Source organism: Gigantopelta aegis, chromosome 12 (genome assembly GCF_016097555.1).
Source record: "Gigantopelta aegis isolate Gae_Host chromosome 12, Gae_host_genome, whole genome shotgun sequence".
Classification (NCBI taxonomy): domain Eukaryota; kingdom Metazoa; phylum Mollusca; class Gastropoda; order Neomphalida; family Peltospiridae; genus Gigantopelta; species Gigantopelta aegis.
The window spans coordinates 20257944-20285727 of record NC_054710.1 but is presented as its reverse complement, the minus strand read 5'-3'; the positions used below and the strand labels follow the sequence as shown (position 1 = coordinate 20285727).

The following is a 27784-nucleotide window of genomic DNA, read 5'->3' as shown; positions in this document are numbered from 1 at the left end:
CATTCTACCAACTACAAAATGTTGGGTAATGTAATATTTTCGATGTGTAGCTAAAAATACACGACGAGGGGGAAACAACAGTTAACCTTTTTTGATTGGTTGACACCCAAGGTCCGTTGGTCGTAATATTCAATTAGGGAATTCCCCTTTTGCCTTTTCTGATACGTCACGAATGTATCGACCAATAAAAATAGCTTCCGGATAGAAATATATTGTTTCTTGTCAACAAGGTGGTTCTTGACTGATTTTTCCTGTGTTTTATATTTAGCGAAATAATAATAATAAGAAAATGAAGTTTAGTTCAGATGAAGCTTCTGAAGTTGTAAACGACATAGGTCAAAATCAAGTCAATTGTACGAGTGAAGAGATGACGAAACTGTCGACAAAATCGAAAGGTAAGGGACCGTACCGTACGAATAATAATATGCCTTATAATTTTATATGGCTGTCTTCGCTCGTCCGCGACACGTTCGACGATGATTTGCGAATTGTCTGTTATGACGGGCGCCATGACTTCTCCGTTATTCTGGGTCCAATACGCTGCAGTAGATATATGGAATGTTTTTAATTATTGGCTTTTTGGTATATCAAATGTTGGTGTGTATGTCCGGTATCATAGTATGTGTGTGCTATTTTTTAAAAACATTTATGATTTAATTTATTTATTAATTATTTATTAAAATTTATTTAACTAAATTTTAAGTATACATACAATATATTATGTTCGACCGGTACCCTTCTATATCAAGGCTCTAAAGACTAACCCTAACCCTAAAACTAACCTTAACCATTGAAAGGAGGGTACGGGTTGAGCTTATGCCATATTATCTTAAACCAGTAAATCATTGGCATACCATTATCCATTATTCGACCTATATTAAATGGAGTATCCCACACATTACACAGTTACTTGTATATATATCGGCAATCATTTAAAAAAATGTTGGTAAAATATGTATACTCATACCCTGTTGAGTTGCTGTCTCTATTAAGTCATGCCATTTGGTATTTTGCCCCCTTTTTAAAAGTAATATGCCACTTGTCATTTGTTTATGTTCCCAATGTCAGTTTAAGAATAAATTGTCTATAGTGAATTACAGCTTGTGAACAATGATGTGAAACCTATATCCTCGATTGTTTACATCATTAGAAAAAACAAAAGAGTTACTATATTACCAGTAATTAGAAATACTTTTTACATTAAAAAGAAACATGATATATATTTTTTGGGGGAGTGGTTGGCTTTGTTAAATAACACAGGGTGAGATTTAGCTCAGTCGGTTGAGTGCTCATCAGAGGTGCTTGCATTACAGGATTGAACCACCTCGTATCCATTCAGCCAATTGGGTTTTTTCTCATTACAACTAGTGCACCACAACTGCTCAAAGGCATGTGTATTCCTGTCTGTGGAAATGTACATAGAAAAGATCCCTTGCAGCTAATGGAAAAATGTAGTGGGTTTCCTCTGATGACTACGAGTTATACCAAATGTTTGACATGCAATAGCTGATTAATTAATCAATGTGCACCAGAGGTGTCATTAAACAAAACAAACTTTAACTTTATTAATTTAATATTAAATAACAAACACTTGACAATTTAAAGAATGTAAGTGATGAAGACTGTATCCTGAATATGTTCTCAGATTTTATTCGCCAATTCATGCTTCTGAGAATCGGAAATGTGGGTAACACGGTTACGGAAAGCCAAACAGTGGAAATAGTGGTACATCTTCACTAGGCACATGATTTTGAATTGGCTTTTTACTGAGTTAATAAAGAAAAATGTTTTCCAAATTTAAGTTTAATACACATTTGACAATTTGTCGAATTACAGTTGAACCCTAATATGTGGATGCAGGGTTGTTCATTTCGAGCCATATGAAATGTCTACATATCCTTTAAAAAGCCTTATAAAGGCCTTTATTTCATATACATTTTGTATTACTTTACTTTATGAAAAAACATTCATAATTACAAAGATCATATTTTTAATTACTATTTTCAGGAAGATAGTACAGTTTGTATGTTTATTGAAATATTGATAAATGTATTGGTAAATGGCCTTTAACTTGGTTATGTATATGTAAATGGTATCATAATTTGCAAATTAAATAAATGTAACATGTTTTTGGGTGGATTTTTCCCCTTAGTTTTATTATTAGAAGTTTATGAACTAAAGATTTTAAAGGAAAATCAGGGACCAATTTCACAAAACATTGTAGGTTTACATATATGCGACTAGCAGTTATATTGGGCACACATTTACAGCTGCATGGCCTCAATTTCACAAAACATTGTAAGTTTACATATATGAAAGAAAGAAAGAAGTATTTTATTTAACGACGCACTCAACACATTTTATTTACGGTTATATGGCGTCAGACATATGGTTAAGGACCACACAGATTTTTTTTAGAGGAAACCCGCTGTCGCCACATAGGCTACTCTTTTTACGACAGGCAGCAAGGGATCTTTTATTTGCGCTTCCCACAGGCAGCATAGCACAAACCATGGCCTTTGTTGAACCAGTTATGGATCACTGGTCGGTGCAAGTGGTTTACACCTACCCACTGAGCCTTGCGGAGCACTCACTCAGGGTTTGGAGTCGGTATCTGGATTAAAAATTCCATGCCTCGACTGGGATCCGAACCCAGTACCTACCAGCCTGTAGACCGATGGCCTGCTACGATGCCACCGAGGCCGGTTTTACATATATGCGACTAGCAGTTATACTGGGCACACATTTACAGCTGCATGGCCTCAATTTCACAAAACATTGTAAGTTTACATATATGCACTAGCAGTTATACTGGGCACACATTTACAGCTGCATGGCATCAATTTCACAAAACATTGTAATTTTACATATATGCGACTAGCAGTTATACTGGGCACACATTTACAGCTGCATGGTCTCAATTTCACTAACATTGTAAGTTTACATATATGCGACTAGCAGTTATACTGGGCACACATTTACAGCTGCATGGCCTCAATTTCACACAGAAAATTAAAGTATTACAGAAGATGGAGCATTTCAAAGACAGAAGAAAATGAAATGTGTATACCTCAAACTATATTAGTTGTACTATAATAGTAATAAGAATTGTTGTTTAGTCAGTGATTTACATTTACTTGCAAAACTAGGCTTACAGTTTTTTGTGAAATTGGGCCCTGCCCTCTATGGTAACATTTTTGTCTAGGAGCCTTCTATTTATTTAAACACAATTAGATGTCAAATTCAGGAGCCATGTTTTAATATAGTGTAGAGTGCTCGCCTGAGGATTGTTGGAGGTGCTTGCGTTGTAGGATCAAATCACCTCTGTGGACCCATTCTTTGATTGGGTTTGTTCCTGTGCCAACCAGTGCCCCATGACTTGGTATGTCAAAGGTTGTGGTATGTGCTGTCATGTCTGTGGTAAAGTGCATATAAAAGATCGCTTGCTACTAATTAAAAAATGCAGAAGCTAGGTTTACTACAGGGTGTCTAGAATTTGTACAAAATCTACTAGCCATGGGATCAGTGATTTTAAAAATGTACTAGCCACAATTAAAAATTCACTAGCCACAATTAAAAATTCACTAGCCCTACTTTACTTTAAGTTAATACAATTTTACTAAAAGTAACAATCAGATCATTATGTCACCTAAAGAGGGAAATAGACCTTAAAAACACTAAGACTGGCGTTTGGGGGTGGGGGATGGGGCAAGATATTTTTTACTAGCCATCCCCAACATTGAATATCACTAGCCATGGGAGTTTGGCTACCATAATCTAGAAGCTCTGTACTATGAATCAAAATGACAAAATGTAGTTGATGATTGATAAATCAATATGCTTTAGTGGTGTCAATAAACCATTTTTTTAACAAACTTTTAACTTTTGTTACATGTAAATTAAGTCCAGAATTTAGGAATATAGAGATGACCACCTATAGCATAATTGTTTGGTATACAGCAATATAAACAAGCAGAAGTTTTCAGCAATATCTTCACTTGTCCAAATAAATGTTTAGTTTTATTCAAGTACAAGGACTGTAGTTTTGAATATTCAAAATTAAACTGCATTGAACATTTTTACTTGTCCACATGACAAACACTGAGGTACATTTTGCTTGTCCGAGCAGATTTTCACTTGTCAGGACAAACGGACAAGTGGTTATTTCGAACACTGGTATACTGTAGGTATTATGTACTGTTTGTCTATGTGGGAATGTGCAGTTATGGAAAACATTTCAAAAGTGCATTATATATATTGTACATGTATAAACGATTCCTTCTTGTTCCTGTGGTTGTGTGGTTTATCTCTATTAATTTAATTTTTTCCTCTTCCCCCAAGGGCCATCTCTCTCTATCTCTATCCCTATCTCTGTCTCTCTTATCTCGATCTCGACAATGTCAAAATAGCTGTATGTTAGACACCAAATGACAAGAGTTTAAAATGTGCTGGGGTGTCAGTATAATCAGGCCTATATCTCTTTCATGATTGTAACAGGCCCATAGGAATACATCATGTGTGGGTGGGTGTGGAGGCACAATCATTAGTTGGGGGAGCACAGTCTCTATTGGAGAGTGGGTACAATCCAGATTTTTATGTATACACTGTCAGGTATAAATTTATATACAGTAGGAGAAACAAAAACATACATTTTTGTCCTTAAGTGGGGGATACAGGCCCCCACCTCCTGGTTCCTACAGCTTTTAATGGTGACATGTTAATGAGTTAAATTCCTCTATTTTTCTGTTAGAGGTTGTACAGAAGGTTGACAGCTAGTGACTCGCCTTGGCTGTTAGTTCATGAATAGGCGATGACCTACATTTCACTCAGCTGTGGTAGGACTTAATGTGCATACATACAGCTTTGTTTTCTTGTGCGCAGTTTCTGCTTCCGTGTGGATGTATATTACTGTGAATATATTCAGATTTTCCACGTCTTGAGTAAGGTGAAATATTACACTTTATATGTAGTAGTATATATATATATATCCATGTGTTATATTTACTGGTAACTATGTATGTACTGATGATATGCATGTAAATATGGAAGGCTTTACACTTCCTAATTTGGTCACAGCTAATTTGGTTTCGTAGTCGACATGTTTACAGGGTGACTTGTACAGACACTTTGTAGCTGTTGTCAAGTTCTCAGCTAAAACAAAAGTTGTATCTGGTTTTTTGGTTCATAAAATTACTTTATGCTTAACTAGATTCCTAAATGTACATGTATATGTACATATTAAGCTGTTTCATGTTACTAATTTTTGCTATTAAAATTAAACTTTAAATTACATTTTCTTGTTTGCAATGTCTGTGTCTGTACAATCTTTGTGTTTCTGGTCATACTAAAGTTTGTAATGGCCAGTAGTGGATTTTACCTCGGATAGAGAGAAAGTTAAAAGTGTGTTTTGTTTAACGACACCACATGCAGAGCAAACTGATTTATTAATTGGACTGGCGTATGAAGTGGGGAGGAGGGGTGTGTGTGTGAAGGGAGCATATGCTACCTCCACTTTGTAGCAGCAGTGGTTTTTTAATATATTTATACATTTACATTTATGTGCCCTCTTCCCTTACCTGTTGGCACCTTCCTACACCCGTGGCAGCTACATTGTAGGTGTTAAGCATGCATAGTAAATGTATGTAGTTAATTACATGTGTGTAAGTCTAAAACTCAGTAAAAATACATGTAGCTGTGACTAGCTGTCTGTGTCAGGATCAATAGTGCATACATCACAGTGAATGAAAAAAGTTTGTTTGTTTTGTTTAACAACACCACTAGAGCACATTGATTTTATTAATCATCGGCTATTGGATGTCAAGCATTTGGTAATTCTGACATATAGTCTTAGAGAGGAAACCCGCTACATTTTTCCATTAGTAGCAAGGGATCTTTTATATGCACCATCCCACAGACAGGGTAGTACATACCACGGCCTTTGATATACCAGTTGTGATGCACTGGCTAGAGCAAGAAATAGCTTAAAGGGCCCACTGACAGGGATCGATCCTAGACTGACCGCACATCAAGCGAGCGCCTTACCACTTACATCCCGCCCTTCGCAGTGAATGATGTCATTATGAATAGAAATAAGACGTGAAAACTAAATTATAATTGGCTATTGTCATGTGACATAATCAGCTTGATTCGGCCACAGACCACAATTAATTACGCTATATATGTCTCTATATAATGTTAGTGGCTATAACATTTTTATTAATATCAACAGGCCCATGAATTTTATGTACATTGTACCTTTGGCTGCCTGAGGGCAACATACCCTGAAAATTACAGCCCCTGTTGTCCAGCACTTTCTCCCAGCATATTGGTTTAAACAAACACACACACTAAATCTGGCCGGAGTATTCCCATTTTACACAAAAAGCACTACTTTTGCATGGGCCGGAATTGCCACAAAGAAATCTTGAATGTCAATAAGTTACACATGTTTACAAACTACATGCTCTCCCTTGTCAACTTCAGTCAAATAGTTACAACTTCAAAGATGTATAAGCACCAGGCCAATAAGCATTTGTTCTTTGTAATTTTATAACCAATGACAATTTATTAAAAAAGACTGAAAAATCACTGTCTGCCGACTATTACTGACACCCCTGTGTAAACTAATGCTATATAGTGTGCTGTTAGAATTTTGCACATTTTAGTACGTCTTCCCATACAGGATTAAGTTTTTGATGTAAATAAAACAGCAGATTAGAGTAATTTTAACATAGGAATTAATAAGTTACTGTTAAAACTACAAAGTTTACCTTTTATCTTATAATTGGTAGTAATAAAAATTATTTTAAAAAATAGAATATGTGTGAAATTAAAAAAATAATATATATATTATTTAATTTATAACAAATGAAACTATAAAATTAAAAGATGTACTAAACATTTTATAACAAATGAAACTGTAAAATTAAAAGATGTACTAAACATTTTATAACAAATGAAACTATAAAATTAAAAGATATACTAAACATTTTTTTTTTCATCTTGGTTCATTTTAATTTAAAAAACACAAGAGAAGAAGAAAACTGAGCCCTTGCCTGGGAATATATAAGCTAGCCGACCCCATGCTAAGCTCACAATGATCGAGTTGCCCCCTTGGTTATTTCTCGTGAAATACACACAAGGATTCCAATTTAACTACACAGCGAAAATCAAAACTAGAATTTTCTTTGTTAAATAATAACCAAGTATATATACATGTAGTTCGTTTGCGTCAAAAAAACCCCAATGAATTGGCATGTAACATCATAATGAATAAAGTTAAAATTCATTTTAAAAAACATATTATTACCGGGTAAGTTTTAAACCAATACCAACCTAAATAAAAAATTTCGAAAAAGAAATCCATTATAAATAATAATGCTTCTTTACAAATTACCATTAAATGATACAGATTAAGTATACTTTTTAATACAGAGGTAAAAACAAAATGCTGGATCAGCTTAACTTGCATTGTCTCTGAAGTAATCGATAATGCAGTACAAAGAGACTACAAAGCCTTAAAAGGTAAAACTGTGTTTTTGTAAATAGTCAAGATGCAAAAGGGATGAACTCTCTAGTAAAGGATTTCCTGGGGAGCGGCTGTCCTCTTATAGACAAGGTACACAATGTACTAGATATAGATTATCCACTATTTTGCGAAATACATTGTATCCATTCGACTCTGCATTGTGTAGAAATACAGCCCTGATCTCCTATTACGGTTTTGTCATTCAGATTACCTTGCATGTTTTAAGGTAATACTAAACCAAATAACTTCCAGCTGGGTCAAAGTTGGAGGAGATAGAGAAGTTAACACCACAAGTCCTGTGATTGGTGATAAATGTGAGTGTGTTGGTTGTACAAAAAAGAAAAAAGTTTCATCTGGGCAACAAATGTATGCAATTTTATTTCATCTAGTACCACTGTACCACTGTACCACTGTGTCAAGTAGCTTTGTGCTTGAAACCTGTATAGAAAGAAAGAAAGAAATGTTTTATTTAACGATGCACTCAACACATTTTATTTACGGTTATATGGCGTCAGACATATGGTTAAGGACCACACAGATATTGAGAGAGGAAACCCGCTGTCGCTACTTCATGGGCTACTCTTTTCGATTAGCAGCAAGGGATCTTTTATATGCACCATCCCACAGACAGGGTAGCACATACCACGGCCTTTGTTATACCAGTTGTGGTGCATTGGCTGGAACGAGAAATAGCCCAATGGGCCCACTGACGGGGATTGATCCTAGACCAACTGCGCATCGAGCGAGTGCTGTACAAAACCTGTATAGAGTACCTGTAAAAAAAGTACTTAAGTTTTGAGTAGAACTACCTGTAGGGTAGTCATAGACACTACCCGTTATCTCTGAAATGAGCAGCTTATCCCCAATTTGTTAAATTCACTTTTAGGTAGGAGTTTTAGCCACACGTTACTATTGTCTATGGGATTTGATTTGGTAGTATATACAAACACTTAAAACTATGTAGTTTTATAAATACATATTTTTTATTTACAATGAACTTCCAAAAAAAGGTTATTTCAGATGGTATGGGTTTACAATTTAACAAATTAATACGTTTTTATATGAATTTTATATTTACATGCCAATTAATTGACTTTTGTAATAATCCTTGTAGTAATGTAAAATTTGATTTTTATTTAGTGTTAGATAAAATTTGATTTTGTCCTAGAATAAAATTCTAGTAAGCTAATTAAATAGGATTAATTTGTACCATAACATTTAATAATGTCAAAAAGTATGTCTGCTAGATAATTATGGTGTATTCAGTCCATTCCAATAAGCCGACGACTTTAAAAAACAATTCAAGTGTCTGCAATACATTCTGAACTATATTTGTTTACAGCTCCAGACCAAAATCGTAGAAGCTGAGACTGAGTCTGGTCAGTCTGGCGCTGTCAAAATATAGAACATGTTCTATAATATCGTCTTCAGCCAGTTCTGTAGTTTACACCAATACAGATAATGTGTTGTGTTTTGTCACATATTGGTCATTCGATTCAGTTTCAGTGCATTTCTTTTGTAACTGATACTATACTCACCAATCTAAAATCGATGGTTGACTGACTACCTTTGTAAAATTCTTAGTCACCCTTAATCAATAAACTTAGAAAGGTCACCATGGGTGACCGGGCGACTGCTAATGTTCAACTCTGATGTGTATGTGAATTAGTAAGCAAGTGATTGAGTGTTTATGTGTGTCAAAGTCCTTTCTGTTTTGTTTCTTCTTTTTTAACTATTACTATTATTTTTTTTATTCATTATTATTATTTTTTATTATTATTATTATTTTTAAAATTATTATTACTATTTTCTTTAAATTTATTTATTTATTTTTTATTATTTATTTATTTATTTATACTTATTATCTTGATTCCCATATTTAATCCCTCTTCTATAACCTAGCCTGTCAGAAACCATATCAACTTTTTATTATTACATTTATAAACTGGACTGGAATAAAAAAAAAAAAAAAAAAAATGACCTCATTGTGATGAAAGTGTAAACGTTTTCTGTTGTGGGAATAACAACTGACATTGGCTATTACTTTCACTATACAGACATTCTATCTCACTGATATTTCTCGTTCCAGCCAGTGCAGTGCCATCCTGTCTGTGGGATGGTGTATATAAAAGATCCTTTGCTACTAATGGAAAAATGTAGTGGGTTTCCTCTCTATGACTATATGTCATAATCATGATAATGACCAAATGTTTGACATCCAATAGTCGATGATTAATAAATCAATGTGCCCTAGTGGTTTCATTGAACAAAACAAACTTTTAACTCACTGATATTTTGATGTTTATGGGGTGAAATTTAACTTAGTTGGTAGAGTGCTTTGGGGGGGGGGGGGGGGGGGGGGGGGGGGGATATAGCCCAGTGGTAAAGCGTTCACTTGATGCACGGTTGGTCTGGGATCAATCCCCGTCAGTGGGCCCATTGGACTATTTCTCACTCCAGCAAGTGTACCACAACTGGTACATTAAAGGCCGTGGTATGTGCTATCCTGTCTATGGGATGGTGCATATAAAAGATCCCTTGCTGCTAATCAAAAAGAGTAGCCCATGAAGTGGCGACAGTGGGTTTCCCAGATCTCAATATCCTTAGCCATATGTCCGATGCCATATAACCATAAGTAAAATGTGTTGAGTGCGTCGTTAAATAAAACATTTCCTTCCTTCCTGAGGTGCTTTGATAGTTGGATCAATCCCCTTCAATGGACCCATTCTCTGATTGAGGTTTTTTTACCATACCAGCCAGGGCCCATATTTCTGAAGCTATCTTAGCACTACGAAATCATAAAACCATCCTAGGCTATGACATCACTACAGCACATACCATAGTGATATCATAGCCTGCGATTGATGATTTTATGATTTCATAGCACAAAGATTGCATCAAAAATATGGGCTCTGATACATCAAAGGCCATGGTATGTGCTGTTATTGGAAATATGTAGCAGGTTTCCTCTACGACATTGTCAGAATTATTACATGTAAGAAATGTTTCAAATCCAGTAGCTGATGAATAATAAATCAATTTATTATCCACATGGTTCAGTATAACCGAGTTAATAATAATCATACAAAGCACATGTGTAATAACAAGGGTGATGACGTAATTTGGGGAAGCGACGTCATAACATGACGTTTCTTCCCCAGACCTAGCTCAGACTGTGCATTTCGTCATCTCCTAGTTGTGGCTGAAACATTTTGAGTTGGGTTTTGTTATTCATAAAGAAAACAAATATAATAATATGGATAATAAAGAAATTATTACACTCTCGTGTGAGTTGTACGGATTTTACGAAACAGGATTCATGTATTACTCTCGCTCTCGTTTGGGTAATACAAAACTCCTGACACTCGTTTCATAAAATCAGTATGACACACAAGCTCGTTTAATAATCTCTATGTGCTCAAGTGGTGTATTTAAGCAGAACAAAATGTTGAATGCTGTTATGTATTTCCGTGGTCATGTATCTCACTAATTATATTTTCTTTCTTGTTGTTTTCAGATTGTCTTTTTGAGCGGAGTGTAAAAAAAGTGAATGGAATCCTCAACACAAGCACACGTGGTAACCATGACAACCTATCTAAAGTGGTGAATGGCATCAGTGTAAAACGGGAACCAGTTGAGCTGTCCGATTCGGATGACAATATCGACATCGATCCTCAACAGAAAGGCAAAATGGCTACTGCTATGAAGATCATCAACGGTGACGTAAAAACAAATGGGGAAGTGATGAAAGATGATGACGTCACAGATGTTACTGATAAGATACTGAATCTGAGTATCGGTGGTAAAGAAAGCACAACAGAGGTGGTGGAGACTTCAAGTGGAAATGACAGTGTTCTGGCTGATGAGTTCACAAAGAAATGTAATGTGGAAAACCAATGTGCTGGTGATAAGATTGTAGGAAAAGTCTCACAGAGCGATGGCAATTTTGTTGATGATGAAGAGGTCGAGAAGAGCACTGCGAACAGTTCCTGTGTGCACATCTACCCCAAGGAGATAAAGGTGGAGGAGAAAGGGAAACCGGTGCAATACGATGACGAGAATCTTGAAGAGAGAGGACCAACCCACGGCCGGGCTACAGCCTTCTTGCCCTCCAGCCAGACACACAGCGGCATACTGGGTCCCAAGAAACAACCCATGTCTCTCGGCAACTACGGATACAGGGGATACAACTTCCAGCCCAGGGTGATGCCTAACATCGGCTTCTCCACCAGCACTGTTGTTGCCATGGATACAAGATCGGGAAAACGCGGCCTCGACGAAGAGATGATTCCACCGTTCAAGTACAACCGACCTCCCGATGAGGTCAACGACCTTGACAACCCACAGAACAGCGACAACAGTAACACGTTCCTGAACTCGGTGAATCGGACCTCGCTGTGCGGAGGGCAGGTGATGATCAAGTCGCCTGACATTAAACAACAGACTAGTGAACCGAATCTGTCCCGGCAGTTCTCCGAAGGTGATGCCATTGACATTCTACAGATGCTGGAAGACTCCCAGGACACCCAGGACACAATGCCGAATGGCTACATCAACAGCGGTGAGCAGTACATTAGCAGCAATGTCGTAGTCCCCAATGCATCGGCAATCCAGTGTGCCTTCTCATCGGCAGGTCTTCCACAAGTTAACATGACATCGGTGTTGACCAATCCACAGGCTAACATTGCAACACTGTTGACCAATCCACAGGCTGTCATGACGACGACATTGTCCAATCCACAGGCTAATATGACGACATTGACCAATCTACAAGCTAATAATATAGCGACCGTGTTGACCAACGAATGCCGTGATAATGGTGGCATCGACTGTGGTGTAGAGACGTCTAGTGACGGCTACAGCTCCGAGCTGAGTCCACTCAGTGACACGACAGTGCTGTCACCCCCACCATCCAACATGTCAAACATCTCCAGCGATAGCGGCGTGTCCATGGGAAGCGTGCTCAGTCCGAAAGGCGCCACAATGGATGTTGCCTCACCCAGAAGTCAGCTTAGTGGGTACGATGGTATGTCAGCATCACCAAGAAGTCAGAATGGTTGCTATGATGGTCTGTCGGCATCACCAAGAGGTCAGAATGGTTGTTATGATGGTATGACAGCATCACCAAGGAGTCAGTTGAGTGGATACGATGGTATGTCGGCATCACCGAGAAGTCAAAATGGTTGCTATGACGGTATGATGACATCACCCATGAGTCAGAATGGTTGCTATGACGGCATGATGACATCACCACAGAGCTTTGATGGTATGCCTGACCCAACACGAAATAATATGACCATGGCATCGCCTAGAAGCCAGCATGGTGGATATGACACAGTGCAAAACAAGAATGTTATGACTTCATCACGAAGTCAGCACAGTGGGTGTGAAGGTATGTCGGACATTCTGCAGACCAACCTGAACGTGACATCGCCAAAAGGACAACAGGGATACGAAGGGATAGTTGACATGACCAGTCCTATACGTGCGTCCTCTACCAATCAGACTGGGGTGATGTTTAGCAATTTTCAGACGTCTGCAGGATATGGACCAAACATCGGTGTGCAGCCTGCGGCACAAGAGAACGTCACCAGTGACAAGACTGAGAGTGGCGGAAAGAACGTCACGCAGTATATAGACGAACATCTGGACACATACTGCGACATCATGAACATCCTCACCCGCGACATGCTAGTGTCGAAGGTGGCCAACAGGATGGCCGAGAAACCCATGAATATACCCGCCCCCAACATCCCCGTGTCCACCCCTCTTGGCAAGACGACCGTCACTGTGCCAACCATCCAACCAGCCCCGCCCACCTCCGCCGCTCTGTGCATGACCACGTCGGTGGTTCTGATTCCACAGTCAAACATAACGATGACGTCACCGGCAACATCCACGATGATTCCGATCACTGTCACTCAGCCGGTGAACAACACCGGTCTCGGGAAAGTCTCAAAGGGTCCTGGGAACGTGCCCAACGTAATGACATCGCAGATCGTTCTCATCCCCGCGAGCCAGCAGCCGCGGACCATCGTCGTCGTGAACCCGACCCCAGCACCCCAGAGGAGAGTGCCGCAGTTTGTACCAATCAAGCCGAAACTTCCCACCACCATCCCGCATTCGTCTGCCCCACCGGTACAGACCACCACCGCCACGTCGCAGAGAGCTACAAAGGGAAGTAACTCTCCGAAACACCAGAAGAAGCAGGGAGTGATGAATATTGCTGCCAGTAGTGCACAGCAAGCACCAAAACCTGTACCAAGTACTTGTAAGTTGATTATGTGCATATTACGTGTATGTGTGTTATATATTATAAAGCTTGTGTGTGTTTCTCCCTCCCTCTGTCTCTCTGTGTGTGTCTCTCTCTCTCTCTCTCTCTCTCTCTCTCTCTCTCTCTCTCTCTCTCTCTCTCTCTCTCTCTCTCTCTCTCTCTCTCGTTCATTGTACATATTTGCATAAGTTGGTCATTAATATATAGGGAGCTAAAACGGGACTTTATGATCTGTTCGTTTTATGCAGTAGTTCGTTCTAAGCATGTTTGTTATAAGTGTACTATAGGGCCTATGTATTTATATTTATATTTTTATTTTTATATTCATATTCATATTCTTATATTCATATTCATATTCATATTCATTCTTATATTCATATTCATATTCATATTCATATTCATATTCATATTTTTATATTGATATTGATATTTATATTTTGATATATGTGTATACAAAATACACATGCACGCACAAGCATAATATATATCTATAAACAGAAATACACACAAACTCATTATGGGTATAAATAAACCCAAACCCAAACCCATTATGGGTATAAATAAATAAATAAAGCCCTACATTTATGTAATTATTTGCTTACATAAACTGCTATGCTTTGTGCATGCATGCACACGCATGCAGACACACACACACACACACACACACACACACACACACACACACACACACACACACACACACACACACAGTCACACACACTACCGGTACAAATTTATATTATAAGAATTTACAATATCAGGTGGAATTTGCCACTTGCATGATATTTAAAAAAAACCTACAGGTACATGTACATTTGTCAAATTCTTCTTGCTAATTAAGCCATATGTGCTGGGGTGTCGTTATATAAACCTGTCCTTCCTTATTATGCCATATGTGCTGGGGTGTCGTTATATAAACCTGTCCTTCCTTATTATGCCATATGTGCTGGGGTGTCGTTATATAAACCTGTCCTTCCTTATTATGCCATATGTGCTGGGGTGTCGTTATATAAACCTGTCCTTCCTTATTAAGCCATATGTGCTGGGGTGTCGTTATATAAACCTGTCCTTCCTTATTAAGCCATATGTGCTGGGGTGTCGTTATATAAACCTGTCCTTCCTTATTAAGCCATATGTGCTGGGGTGTCTTTATATAAACCTGTCCTTCCTATTAAGCCATATGTGCTGGGGGGGTGTCTGGGTGTCTTTATATAAACCTGTCCTTATATAAACCTGTCCTTCCTTATTATGTGCTGGGGTGTCCTTTATATATGTGCTGGGGTGTCTTCCTTATATGCCATAACCTGTCCTTCCTTATTATGCCATATGTGCTGGGGTGTCGTTATATAAACTGTCCTTCCTTATTAAGCCATATGTGCTGTTATATCCTTCCTGCCATATGTGCTGGGGTGTCTTTATATAAACCTGTCCTTCCTTATTGCCATATGTGCTGGGGTGTCGTTATATAAACCTGTCCTTCCTTATTAAGCCATATGTGCTGGGGTGTCGTTATATAAACCTGTCCTTCCTTATTAAGCCATATGTGCTGGGGTGTCGTTATATAAACCTGTCCTTCCTTATTAAGCCATATGTGCTGGGGTGTCGTATATATATTAAGCCATATGTGCTGGGGTGTCGTTATATCCTTCCTTCCTTATTAAGCCATATGTGCTGGGGTGTCGTTATATAAACCTGTCCTTCCTTATTATGCCATATGTGCTGGGGTGTCGTTATATAAACCTGTCCTTCCTTATTAAGCCATATGTGCTGGGGTGTCGTTATATAAACCTGTCCTTCCTTATTAAGCCATATGTGCTGGGGTGTCGTTATATAAACCTGTCCTTCCTTATTATGCCATATGTGCTGGGGTGTCGTTATATAAACCTGTCCTTCCTTATTAAGCCATATGTGCTGGGGTGTCGTTATATAAACCTGTCCTTCCATATTATGCCATATGTGCTGGGGTGTCGTTATATAAACCTGTCCTTCCTTATTATGCCATATGTGCTGGGGTGTCTTTATATAAACCTGTCCTTCCTTATTAAGCCATATGTGCTGGGGTGTCGTTATATAAACCTGTCCTTCCTTATTAAGCCATATGTGCTGGGGTGTCGTTATTAACCTGTCCTTCCTTATATGCCAACCTGTCCTTCCTTATTAAGCCATATGTGCTGGGGTGTCGTTATATAAACCTGTCCTTCCTTATTAAGCCATATGTGCTGGGGTGTCGTTATATAAACCTGTCCTTCCTTATTAAGCCATATGTGCTGGGGTGTCGTTATATAAACCTGTCCTTCCTTATTATGCCATATGTGCTGGGGTGTCGTTATATAAACCTGTCCTTCCTTATTAAGCCATATGTGCTGGGGTGTCGTTATATAAACCTGTCCTTCCTTATTAAGCCATATGTGCTGGGGTGTCGTTATATAAACCTGTCCTTCCTTATTAAGCCATATGTGCCGTTATATAAACCTGTCCTTCCTTATTTCCGTTATATAAATTATTGCCATATGTGCTGGGGTGTCGTTATATAAACCTGTCCTTCCTTATTCCATATTGCTGGGGTGTCGTTATATAAACCTGTCCTTCCATATTATGCCATATGTGCTGGGGTGTCGTTATATATATTAGCCATATGTGCTGGGGTGTCGTTATATAAACCTGTCCTTCCTATGTGCTGGGGTGTCGTTATTAAAGCCATATGTGCTGGGGTGTCTGGGGTGTCGTTATATAAACCTGTCCTTCCTTATTAAGCCATATGTGCTGGGGTGTCGTTATATAAACCTGTCCTTCCTTATTAAGCCATATGTGCTGGGGTGTCGTTATATAAACCTGTCCTTCCTTATTAAGCCATATGTGCTGGGGTGTCGTTATATAAACCTGTCCTTCCTTATTAAGCCATATGTGCTGGGGTGTCGTTATATAAACCTGTCCTTCCTTATTAAGCCATATGTGCTGGGGTGTCGTCCTTCCTTATTTATATATAAACCTGTCCTTCCTTATTAAGCCATATGTGCTGGGGTGTCGTTATATAAACCTGTCCTTCCTTATTAAGCCATATGTGCTGGGGTGTCTTTATATAAACCTGTCCTTCCTTATTAAGCCATATGTGCTGGGGTGTCGTTATATAAACCTGTCCTTCCTTATTAAGCCATATGTGCTGGGGTGTCGTTATATAAACCTGTCCTTCCTTTGTTCAGCATTGAAGAAGTGTGTGGGAAAGAACCAGCTGAACATTGCGCGGCGCCTGGTGGCCACAATGAGTCGAGATAACATCCAGTACAAGGACAAAGATGGAGACACGTAAGTATTTTTTTATCTCAGAGTTATTCCCCTTTTTTGTCTCAGAATTATTCCCCTCGGTAACCCACTTTAACACCCCCACTGTATTTAAGACAAGTGAGTTAGCACGGTGGCCACAATGAGTTGAGATAACATCCAGTACAAGGACAAATATGGAGACACATAAGTAATTTTTTGTCTCAGAGTTATTCCCCTTTTAATATTGTTATATAGTTTCCATTACAGACATTTGCATGTGGTGGTTTGTAAGGCCGACAAGTATCTTTAATATTGTTATATATATTTTCTGTTACAGCTATTTGCATGTGGCGGTGTGTAAGGCCGACAAGTATCTTTAATATTGTTATATATTTTCTGTTGCAGCTATTTGCATGTGGCGGTGTGTGTAAGGCCGACAAGTATCTTTAATATTGTTATATATTTTCTGTTGCAGCTATTTGCATGTGGCGGTGTGTGTAAGGCCGACAAGTATCTTTAATATTGTTATATATTTTCTGTTACAGCTATTTGCATGTGGTGGTGTGTAAGGTCGACAGGTATCTTTAATATTGTTATATATTTTCTGTTGCAGCTATATGCATGTGGCGGTGTGTAATTCTGACAGGTATTTTTAATATTGTTATATATTTTCTGTTACAGTTATCTGCATGTGGCAGTGTGTAAGGCCAACAGGTGTATCTTTAATATTGTTATATATTTTCTGTTACAGCTATTTGCATGTGGCGGTGTGTGTGTAAAACCGACAGGTATCTTTAATATTGTTATATATTTTCTGTTACAGCTATTTGCATGTGGCGGTGTGTAATTCTGACAGGTATTTTTAATATTGTTATATATTTTCTGTTACAGTTATCTGCATGTGGCGGTGTGTAAGACCAACAGGTGTATCTTTAATATTGTTATATATTTTCTGTTACAGTTATCTGCATGTGGCAGTGTGTAAGGCCAACAGGTGTATCTTTAATATTGTTATATATTTTCTGTTACAGCTATTTGCATGTGGTGGTGTGTAAGACCGACAGGTATCTTTAATATTGTTATATATTTTCTGTTGCAGCTATTTGCATGTGGCGGTGTGTAAGGCCGACAGGTATCTTTAATACTGATATATATTTTCTGTTGCAGCTATTTGCATGTGGTGGTGTGTAAGGCCGACAGGTATCTTTAATATTGTTATATATTTTCTGTTACAGCTATTTGCATGTGGCGGTGTGTAAGACCGACAGGTATCTGGTTCAGGCTCTGCTAGAGCGCCAGGTCCGAGAAGAACTCCAGTGTATGGTGGACGTCCAGAATAATTTACGACAGGTGGGTCACGTGACATTGCTCATGTTAAAGGACGGTGGTGGGGGGCAGATGTAGGCCAGTGTTAAAACACTCGCTTGATACACGGTTGGTTTGGGATCGGTCCCCATCGATAGGCCCATTGGGCTATTTCTCGTTCCAGTCAGTGCACCACGACTGCTATATCAAAGGTCATGGTATGTGTTATCCTATCTGTGGATGGTGCATATAAAAGATCCCATGCTACTAATGGAAAAATGTTGTGGGTTTCCTCTCTAAGACTGTTTGACATCCAACAGCTGATGATTAATCAAAGTGCTCTAGTGGTGTCATTAAACAAAACAAACCTCTTTTTTTTCTTCTTATAGGGACAGACCCTAGGTTTAAAACACTACAGAATATTTTTCACTATTAGAGCCATTTTTTATAAATTAAATGAGACATTACTTAATGTATATTTTATTGTTTAGAATATCTATTTCCGTACATCTCAAGTGTTTGTGGTGATCCTGGTGAAATGCTTTTTTCATAATTCTAAAAACGCATGTATACCTCCGAGAAGTAGTGCATGGTTCTAGAGGCGAGCTGTAGTTTATTTTGAGAGGATACTTCCTCATTTGATTGCAACAGACTCTGGTTTTTCTGTGTTGTAACTTTATTCACATGTGTTATAGGTTTGTTGATTAACCAAACTTAGTGACTGTATTGACCATTTGAAACTAACGTCTGCCCTTTTAAAGGGATATCTTCTCTTTTAGTGTCCGACAGAATCTTAACATGAAAGATTTTCTCTCTCATTTCTAGTGTTTGGAATCAGTTTTAATTTTATCATCGATTATCAGTTGTAATTGGTTTGCACCAACTGAACGACTTTAGATATACAATCAACTAGGATTGAAAGAAAGTTACATATGAAATGGCATACCTGATGTGCTATTTGAACCACTTTGAATTTTCAACCCTTGTCTCACACAAAAGAGCCATTTGTTTCATTGTCTTGCCTTTATACAGTAAAAAGGCAAGATATACCTGTAGGTATTACTTTATACAGTAAAAAGGCAAGATATACCTGTAGGTATTACTTTATACAGTAAAAAGGCAAGATATACCTGTAGGTATTACTTTATACAGTAAAAAGGCAAGATATACCTGTAGGTATTACTTTATACAGTAAAAAGGCAAGATATACCTGTAGGTATTACTTTTCCGATGGTGTCAACATTTGTATTATCATTCTTACATGCACATTGTATTTAGCTTTTAAGTGGTGATGCGCAGTCGATTCAGGAGGGCTTCTAGATTACGGTAGCCCCACTCCCATGGTTAATGGTATTCAATTTTGGGCTAGTAAATAACTACTATTACCATGTGTGGCAGCTGGTGAATTGTTTTTGGTAAAATCTTGCAGTTAAGTCTATTTTGAAAATACCAATATGCTGCCCCCACCGTACCCCCTAATGTTTGTGTTTTTGAGCTCTATGACATATCTGATTATTACTATTATTTAGTAAAATTGTATTAATTTAAAGGGACATTCCCGAGTTTGCTGCATTGTAAGATGTTTCCGACTAATAAAATATTTCTACGATTAAACTTACATATTAAATATATTTTCTTGTTTAGAATATCAGTGTCTCTATATTCAATGTGTTTCTGGTCGTCTTAATATTTGTAAGAAGCTCAAACTGGATTTGGTCTTCAAATAATTTCGTACATACGAAAACAAATATTTGAGGAAATAAAATGAAATTTAACCTAGTACAAATTTTAGAACAATCAGAAACACGTTTAATATACAGCCTCTAATATTTTATGCAGAAAAATATATTTGATATGTAAATACAATTGTTAAAAAGTCTCTTTTAGTCGATAACATCTTAAAATTGCAGCAAACTCTGGAATGTCCCTTTAAAGTAAAGTAGGGTACGTAGTGAATTTTGAATCATGATTAGTATATTTAAAAAAATCACTGATCCCATGGCTAGTGGATTTTATAAAAATTCTACAAGACCTGATTCAGGATCAATCCCCGTCAGTAGGTTCACTCGGCTATTTCTCATCCCAGTCAATGTAACACGACTGGTATATCAAAGACCACGGTTTGTGCTATCCTGTCTGTGGGATGGTACATATAAAAGATCACTTGCTACTACAGATTTCCTTTCTAAGACTAAATGTCAGAATTACGCAATGTTTGACATCACATAGTCGATGATTACTAAATCAATGTGGGGTCGTTAAACAAAATACTTGTTTTAAGTGGAGACTCAGAGCTTTATAGATCATTTGCACTGCTAAATAAAATATTAAGTTATTTATGTTTGTAAAGCATATTTATACTTACGACTAGACTATGAAATCTGTACATGTAACGTGGTTGCTATGGCAGAATTACACATGACTAACTGTTGTTTTTTTGTTTCCAGACCCCCCTGTATCTGGCAGTCAGTGCCAACCAGCCAGAAATGGTTTCCATGTTAACTGAATACAAAGCTGATGTGAACATTCCGGCAGAGGTAATTATTTAATTTATTTATTAATATCCAGTTGCCCCATTTCTTTCTGTCCTTTGAATCCCATCTTATTGTTTTCTGACTTGACTGCTGGGTCAAGACGTAACCCAGTGGCAAAGCACTCGCTTGGTGTTTTCTTCATCTAACATTGGGCTATTTCTCGTTCCATCCAGTGCATCGCATCTGCTATATCAATGGCTGTGGTATGCACTATCCTGTCTGTGGGATGGTGCATGTAAAAGATTCCTTGCTACTAATGGAAAAAAAATTGACATTCAGTGGCAATAATTAATAAATCGATGTTCTCCAGTGGTGTCATTAAACAAAACAAAGTTTTACTTTTTTTATTGCTATTTCTATCTGTCAACTTTCACTGTTCAGGCCTGTGAAGATTGTGAGACCGATCATTTTGTTTGCAATTTTCTCCACCTAGTTTTTGTTCACGCATAATATAGGACACCAATTAATTTTTGCATACCCCATAGCAATGCAAATTTCACTTTTCCACATCTCAGTCCTTGTCTCCATCCATGACGGGGGGGGGGGGGGGGGGGGGGGGGGGGAGCATGGGCGGATCCAGGAAATATTTTTAGGGGGGGACCAAAAAAGAAGGGCACATTGACTCGTCAAAAGGGCACCGTACTACAAGTTTTGATATTTACAATTAATATGAATTCCTACAGTTCTACGTCATAATATACTAGCAATAATGAAGTAAATTGGCGTCACTCACGTTAGAACCTCAATGGGGCCCCATTGAGACTCAATAACACAGACACATATCTGCAAGCTTGCGCATGTACACGAAAATCTTGATTTCATTTATCTACAATATAATTATTGTTTACTTAAAAAAAAAAAAATTCTACAAACAAAAAGGGCACTTGGACATTTTGAGGGCACTTGAACAATTTGGGGGGGGACGCGTCCCCCTGGTCCCCCCCCCTTGGATCCGCCCATGGGGAGGGGGGGATTTAGTCCATTCATTTGAGTGCTTGCTTGAGGTGCATATAAAAGATCCTTTGGTGCAATAAGAAAAATGTAATGGGTTTTCTCTGATGACTGTGTCAAATTACCAAATGTTTGACATCCAATAGCTGATGATTAATTAATCAATCTGCTCTAGTGGTGTCATTAAACAAAACAAACTTTACCAACCACGACAGGTGCTTTTTCTCTTGTCTCTCTCTCTCTCTCTTGCTCGCTCTCTCTCTCTCTCTCTCTCTCTCTCTCTCTCTCTCTCTCTCTCTCTCTCTCTCACTCTCACTCTCACTCTCACTCTGTCTGTCTGTCTCTCTTTGTAGCTGTAGTTTAAATGTGTACAGGTGACATTAAGTATGTGTATCACTGCTGTGTGTTTCAGTGTATTCTGGACAATGGGATGCGTGAGGTGAAGGCAGCCATACACTGCGCAGCATCACAGGGACAAGAGTACTTGAGCACCCTACAGATGTTAATGAAACATCCCGAAATCAACCTGAACCAACCAAACTCTGATGGTATGCTCAGTGTTAGCTTTTCATACTCTTGTAAAAATAACTACACAGTTTTACACTTGTTTTCTACTTGTGTAAAACTATGAAGGTAGAGTGTTACCAGGTGCATGTGCAGTGGAGAGTTGGGTTCAAAACTCCCCTCTGTTCCAAGCAGATTTCCTTTTATTCAATGTATTTTTCAGGTGGGCATGACCCAACTACCAACTACACCCCCTTAACAATTTCTTGCATATGTGCCTGCTTACATAATTATTGTTTCAGCAGTCTCTTGTAAATATTTGATATATCTACATGTACATGTACCTGTAATCTACCATGGTATGTGCTGTCCAGTCTGGTATGGTGCATATAAAATATCCCTTGCTACTAATAGACAAAAGTAGTGGGTTTCCTCTCCAATCTATATGTTAAAAGTACTAAATGTTTGACAGTCTTTTAACCGATAATTAATAAATCAATCTGCTCTAGTTAAACAAAAAAAACTTTTTCTGTAATCTGTATTTGTGTTTGTAGGTCAGACGGCCCTACACTGTGCTATCCGTAACCATGGGAAACCAAGGGAGGATGGAGTCAGGATTATCAACAGCATTCCCATCATTGAGTTCCTCATTAAGTGTGGGGCTGATCCTAGCGCACAGGTATGTTCATGTTTAATAACATCCTAGTGCACAGGTATGTTTATGTTTAAAAACATGGTAGTGCACAGGTATGTTCATGTTTAAAAACATCCTAGTGCACAGTATGTTCATGTTTAAAAACATCCTAGTGCACAATATGTTCATGTTTAAAAACATCCTAGTGCACAGTATGTTCATGTTTAAAAACATCCTAGCGTACAGGTATGGTCATGTTTAAAAACATCCTAATGCATAGGTATGTTTATGTTTAAAAACATGATAGTGCACAGGTATGTTCATGTTTGAAAACATCCTAGTGCACAGGTATGTTATGTTTGAAAACATCCTAGCACACTCTAGTTTTATTCTCACTCTTATTTTTTATGTTAACTCTACTTTTGTGTTTATAACCAATTATGGTTCAAGCTTGGTGTCCTGGGCACATATCTCAGCTATCTGGGTTGTCCTAGACAGACATATAGCTTACACACCCGTGTAACATGTATACACACACACACAAGCACAACATACATACATACACACACATACACACACACTCAATACACAACACACACTCAATACACAACACACACTCAATACACAACACACACTCGTATAACACACACACTCGTATAACGCACACACTCGTATAACGCACACACTCGTATAACGCACACACTCGTATAACACACACACTCGTATAACACACACTCGTATAACGCACACACTCGTATAACGCACACACTCGTATAACGCACACACTCGTATAACGCACACACTCATATAACACACACACTCAATACACAACACACACACTCGTATAACGCACACACTCGTATAACGCACACACTCGTATAATGCACACACTCGTATAACACACACACTCATATAATGCACACACTCGTATAACGCACACACTCATATAACGCACACACTCATATAACACACACACTCAATACACAACACACACACTCGTATAACACACACACTCGTATAACGCACACACTCGTATAACACACACACTCGTATAACCCACACACTCGTATAACCCACACACTCGTAACACACACACTCGTATAACGCACACACTCGTATAACACACACACTCGTATAACCCACACACTCGTATAACCCACACACTCGTATAACGCACACACTCGTATAACGCACACACTCGTATAACGCACACACTCGTATAACGCACACACTCATATAACGCACACACTCATATAACCTATACACACACAGCATACACATACATGCAGTACATATTATGTGGAATATACATATGTAGCATACACCGACACATAAACACACATGTAGCATTAACATTGCATACACACTAATGTAGCATAGACATAGACACACATGTAGCATTAACATTGCATACACTTCTATAGCATACACACATGTAGCATTAACATACACACATAGACACACGTTGCATACACGCTCATGCAGCATACACGCTCATGCAGCATACACACATAGCCACACATGTAGCATTAACATTGCATACACTCGTGTAGCACACACATGTAGCATTAACATACACATGTAGCATACACACATGTATAAACACTTGTGTAGCATTAACATACACACATAGACACACGTTGCATACACGCTCATGCAGCATACACACATAGCCACACATGTAGCATTAACATTGCATACTCGTGTAGCACACACATGTAGCATTAACATACACATGTAGCATACACACTCATGCATACACACATAGACACACATGTATAAACACTTGTGTAGCAGTGGTAAAACACATACACATAGAGAATAATACGAGTGGTCGTTAGATACCATTTATCTCATAAGTTGTTTTAAAATGTATCTAACGAGCGAATGTATTATTCTATTTCTTACAGGTCTTAAGCAAATTTTAACATCTTTCTCGACTAAAAGTTATAAACAGCCGTTGCACTTGTAGCTAACTTACGTGTCACAGACCCATGTTTGTCAGGTTAACTGTAAGTCACAATGTAATCGATTTGTTTCAGGACAAGAAGAGTGGCAAGACCCCCCTGATGTATGCGATGGAGTCCAGGAACGTTGACCTGATCGAGAGGACTGTGCGGGCCATCATGGCCAAGGACCCCGTTCGGTTCTCCACCTACCTCAAGGCCCACTCCTTTGATGGCAAGAGCTGCCTCAAGATCCTCGACAGTATGCGGCCCGACTTTGACCCCATAGCCTGGGAACGCCTGTCAGTCTTGCTGCCAATAAACGGACGAGGGGGCGTGTCCATGGCCGCACACTGAGGCAGAGACTAAAATATCATTGGTTAAAAATTGTTACATCATCATCCTGTAAAGATTTATTGACTCTGGGAACATTGTAAAAACTCTTGTTTAAGAAGATTGTTTTACTGTCAGTCAGTGGAAAAGGGGCGTGTTTGTGGCCATGCACTGAGGCAGAGACAAAAATATCATTGGTTAAATGTTTTACGTCGTCATCCTATTAAGATGCATTGACTGTGGGGACTGAAAATTCTTCTTTAAAAAGATTGTGCACACTGACACAGAAAATATCATTTTGTAATATTTATGTTTTTATTTTACGCAACTAGAATTGTTGATATTTTTGCATTTATTGTTCTGAAATATCATGATCACAAATTAAGAGACAGTAGCATTAGTTGAATCATCCCTCATGTTCACCTTGTTGAAAATACACTTGTTTATATCTCATGTCCTTGGATTGTTTACACTAGGAACCTTTTAACAAAAAAAAATCATGCACACTGAAGCTGTACTGAAGCAGAAAACGTATAATTTGTTTAGTTTTGAAAGTGGAAAATTTGTTTTTGCATACATTGTAGGGTGTAACGATACAGTAGAGTTGTGATACATATCACAATATTCACCTCACAATACAATAAGTATTGCGATATTAAATTTACAATAAAAAATGCTGAATTGTTGGTGTAGAAAATTATTAATATATTAATAATAGATCACAAACAATGATAATAAATCCAGACTTGACATATTTGTGAGGATTGCAAGGAAAACAACCACAAATGGTTCACAACCGTGCTGAATTATTTGTTTTAAAAAGTCATGTTCTTTTTAAAAAAAATAAGACTATCCACATTTTGTAGTTTTAATTGTGCTCTTTGGGCAGTGATAGTATCCCCTGCAGTAAAAAACACTGTTTCACTTGAAACATGTTCCTGGTATGCACAGGTAAGTTTTGGCCATTTGAACTAGCATTGGAAATTTATATTCACTGTTCTGCCACCACATCAGAGGATTACTCAAAAGGGGAATACATTCCTCTTTCTTGTAAACAGTGATTTCCTCATCCACCTGGGCACACAGTGGCTTATAAAGCTGGTAGGCAGAAGGAAAACCCCCCCCCGCCACACGGCAGACTTGTTCTTTGCAGGCGGGTTTTCAAATTTGCCTAAGAACTCCATGCTTTGCAAAGATGATGCACATGCCAAACAATATCGTTACGTGCAAGGTTCGAACAAGCGATTGGCCACAAATCAGGATATCAGCTAATCAAAATTAACTAGACACTATATACAGCTGTCTGTGGACTGGTTTCCGATAATGGTAACAGGAACAGAAACTAGGGCAAGATATGCGGTTTGTGTATGGTCATATTGGACTTAAATTTGACAAAACGTACATTTATTTTAAATAAATCAATACTTTAAATGACAAATATTGATTTTTAAAAACTGCAAGTATTGACACAATAGTGCATGTATCTTGAATCGTATCGTAGAGAGAAATATCGCGACATGTCGACATCAATAAATCGTTACATCCCTTGTACATTGTGACTTGCAAACTTATAGGGCCGAATTGACAAAGCCTGTGTATAACTTACATGCGTGTAAATTCACAGTACTCTCAGAATGCTTGTTTGACCGTCGGTATTAACCCTTTGCAGGCTGCTGCCCAGCCCCAGCCCTTGCCACTGGTAAAACTATTTGAAATATGTTGGGTGAATTTAATTAATTTTAACTTGAATGTTTTCCTAGCAGTAGTCCGGCATTGCTTTTTAAAAGTTCTATTAATATCACTTTTTGTTTATATTTATATTTATTATACATGACTCGTTTTGTATATTTATGTTGTAGTTTGATGAAACATGGATTTTCATTTTTAATAGATATTTTTATTCAATATTGCATCACATATTACAAAATATTAACATTCCTTTTTTATTAGATATTTTCATTCAATATTACATCACATAATATTAATATATGTTTTCTTTGTTAGATATTTTCATTCAATAATTATATAACATCACACTATTATTGTACATTCTATTTACAACCTGAAGGTCCATTTTGTGTTGTATGTTTATGTCTCATCTTTAATATGTATAGCTTTATGTAGTAAATGATAATAGTTAAAATGAACAAAATATGTTTTTTCTTTTTCTTTCCCTTTCTCTTTTGTCTCTCATCTCGTTATTGATCCCATTTATCTTTATCTCATTTCCTTCCTCCCTGTCTGCCTGTCTGTCTGCCTGTGTGTGTGTGTCTCTCTCTCATATACATATATATTTAAAAATCATGATCATGCTAATGAAATTTGAAGTATCTGGGACAGACATTTCTCTTCCAAATAACATAGATTAATTCATCTAATATTGTGAAATGAATAAAAGTCTACAATTGTCTTCCTAATGGTTTGTTATTTATTGTTATTTTTCTTCTTTGTATTATTGTTATACACACATTATGTCTGTACGTGTTTTACTTGTGTATACAAGTGTGTGTGTGT

The 27784-nt window shown here is 37.8% G+C and overlaps 1 protein-coding gene and 1 long non-coding RNA gene across 6 annotated transcripts; one reads left to right on the top strand and one right to left on the bottom strand.

Annotated features, from left to right (window-relative positions):
• On the top strand, window positions 1-27680 carry LOC121386301. Of its 3 annotated transcripts, none has more exons than XM_041517154.1 (8): window positions 1-395; window positions 11046-13799; window positions 17003-17105; window positions 18299-18413; window positions 20816-20905; window positions 22266-22401; window positions 22912-23036; window positions 25034-27680. In XM_041517154.1, exons 1-8 carry the CDS (start codon window positions 290-292, stop codon window positions 25292-25294), a joined length of 3690 nt encoding a protein of 1229 aa, XP_041373088.1. In that variant the 5' UTR covers window positions 1-289; the 3' UTR covers window positions 25295-27680. The 3 variants fall into 3 exon arrangements, with proteins under 3 accessions (XP_041373088.1, XP_041373090.1, XP_041373089.1); XM_041517155.1 differs by lacking the exon at window positions 1-395 and adding an exon at window positions 4795-4945; XM_041517156.1 differs by lacking the exons at window positions 18299-18413; window positions 20816-20905; window positions 22266-22401; window positions 22912-23036; window positions 25034-27680 and adding an exon at window positions 17469-18076.
• Window positions 15287-16988, bottom strand: LOC121386302. 3 transcript variants are annotated; one of them, XR_005959632.1, is made up of 5 exons: window positions 16792-16988; window positions 16539-16730; window positions 15947-16234; window positions 15735-15830; window positions 15287-15369 (listed from the first exon to the last, which is right to left on the bottom strand). It is a non-coding gene; the product is annotated as an uncharacterized LOC121386302 (long non-coding RNA). The 3 variants fall into 3 exon arrangements; XR_005959630.1 differs by lacking the exon at window positions 15287-15369 and having other exon boundaries at window positions 15618-15878; XR_005959631.1 differs by lacking the exon at window positions 15287-15369 and having other exon boundaries at window positions 15618-15830.
• Window positions 27681-27784: the final 104 nt, after the last annotated feature.

Bases quoted from the DNA above. Each gene is read 5' to 3' on its own strand.
- LOC121386301 (XM_041517154.1), top strand. From the start codon at position 290: ATGAAGTTTAGTTCAGATGAAGCTTCTGAAGTTGTAAACGACATAGGT. The intron at 22,402-22,911 runs GTATGCTCAGTG...TTGTGTTTGTAG, and splicing joins GAACCAACCAAACTCTGATG to GTCAGACGGCCCTACACTGT. The intron at 23,037-25,033 runs GTATGTTCATGT...GATTTGTTTCAG, and splicing joins GGGCTGATCCTAGCGCACAG to GACAAGAAGAGTGGCAAGAC.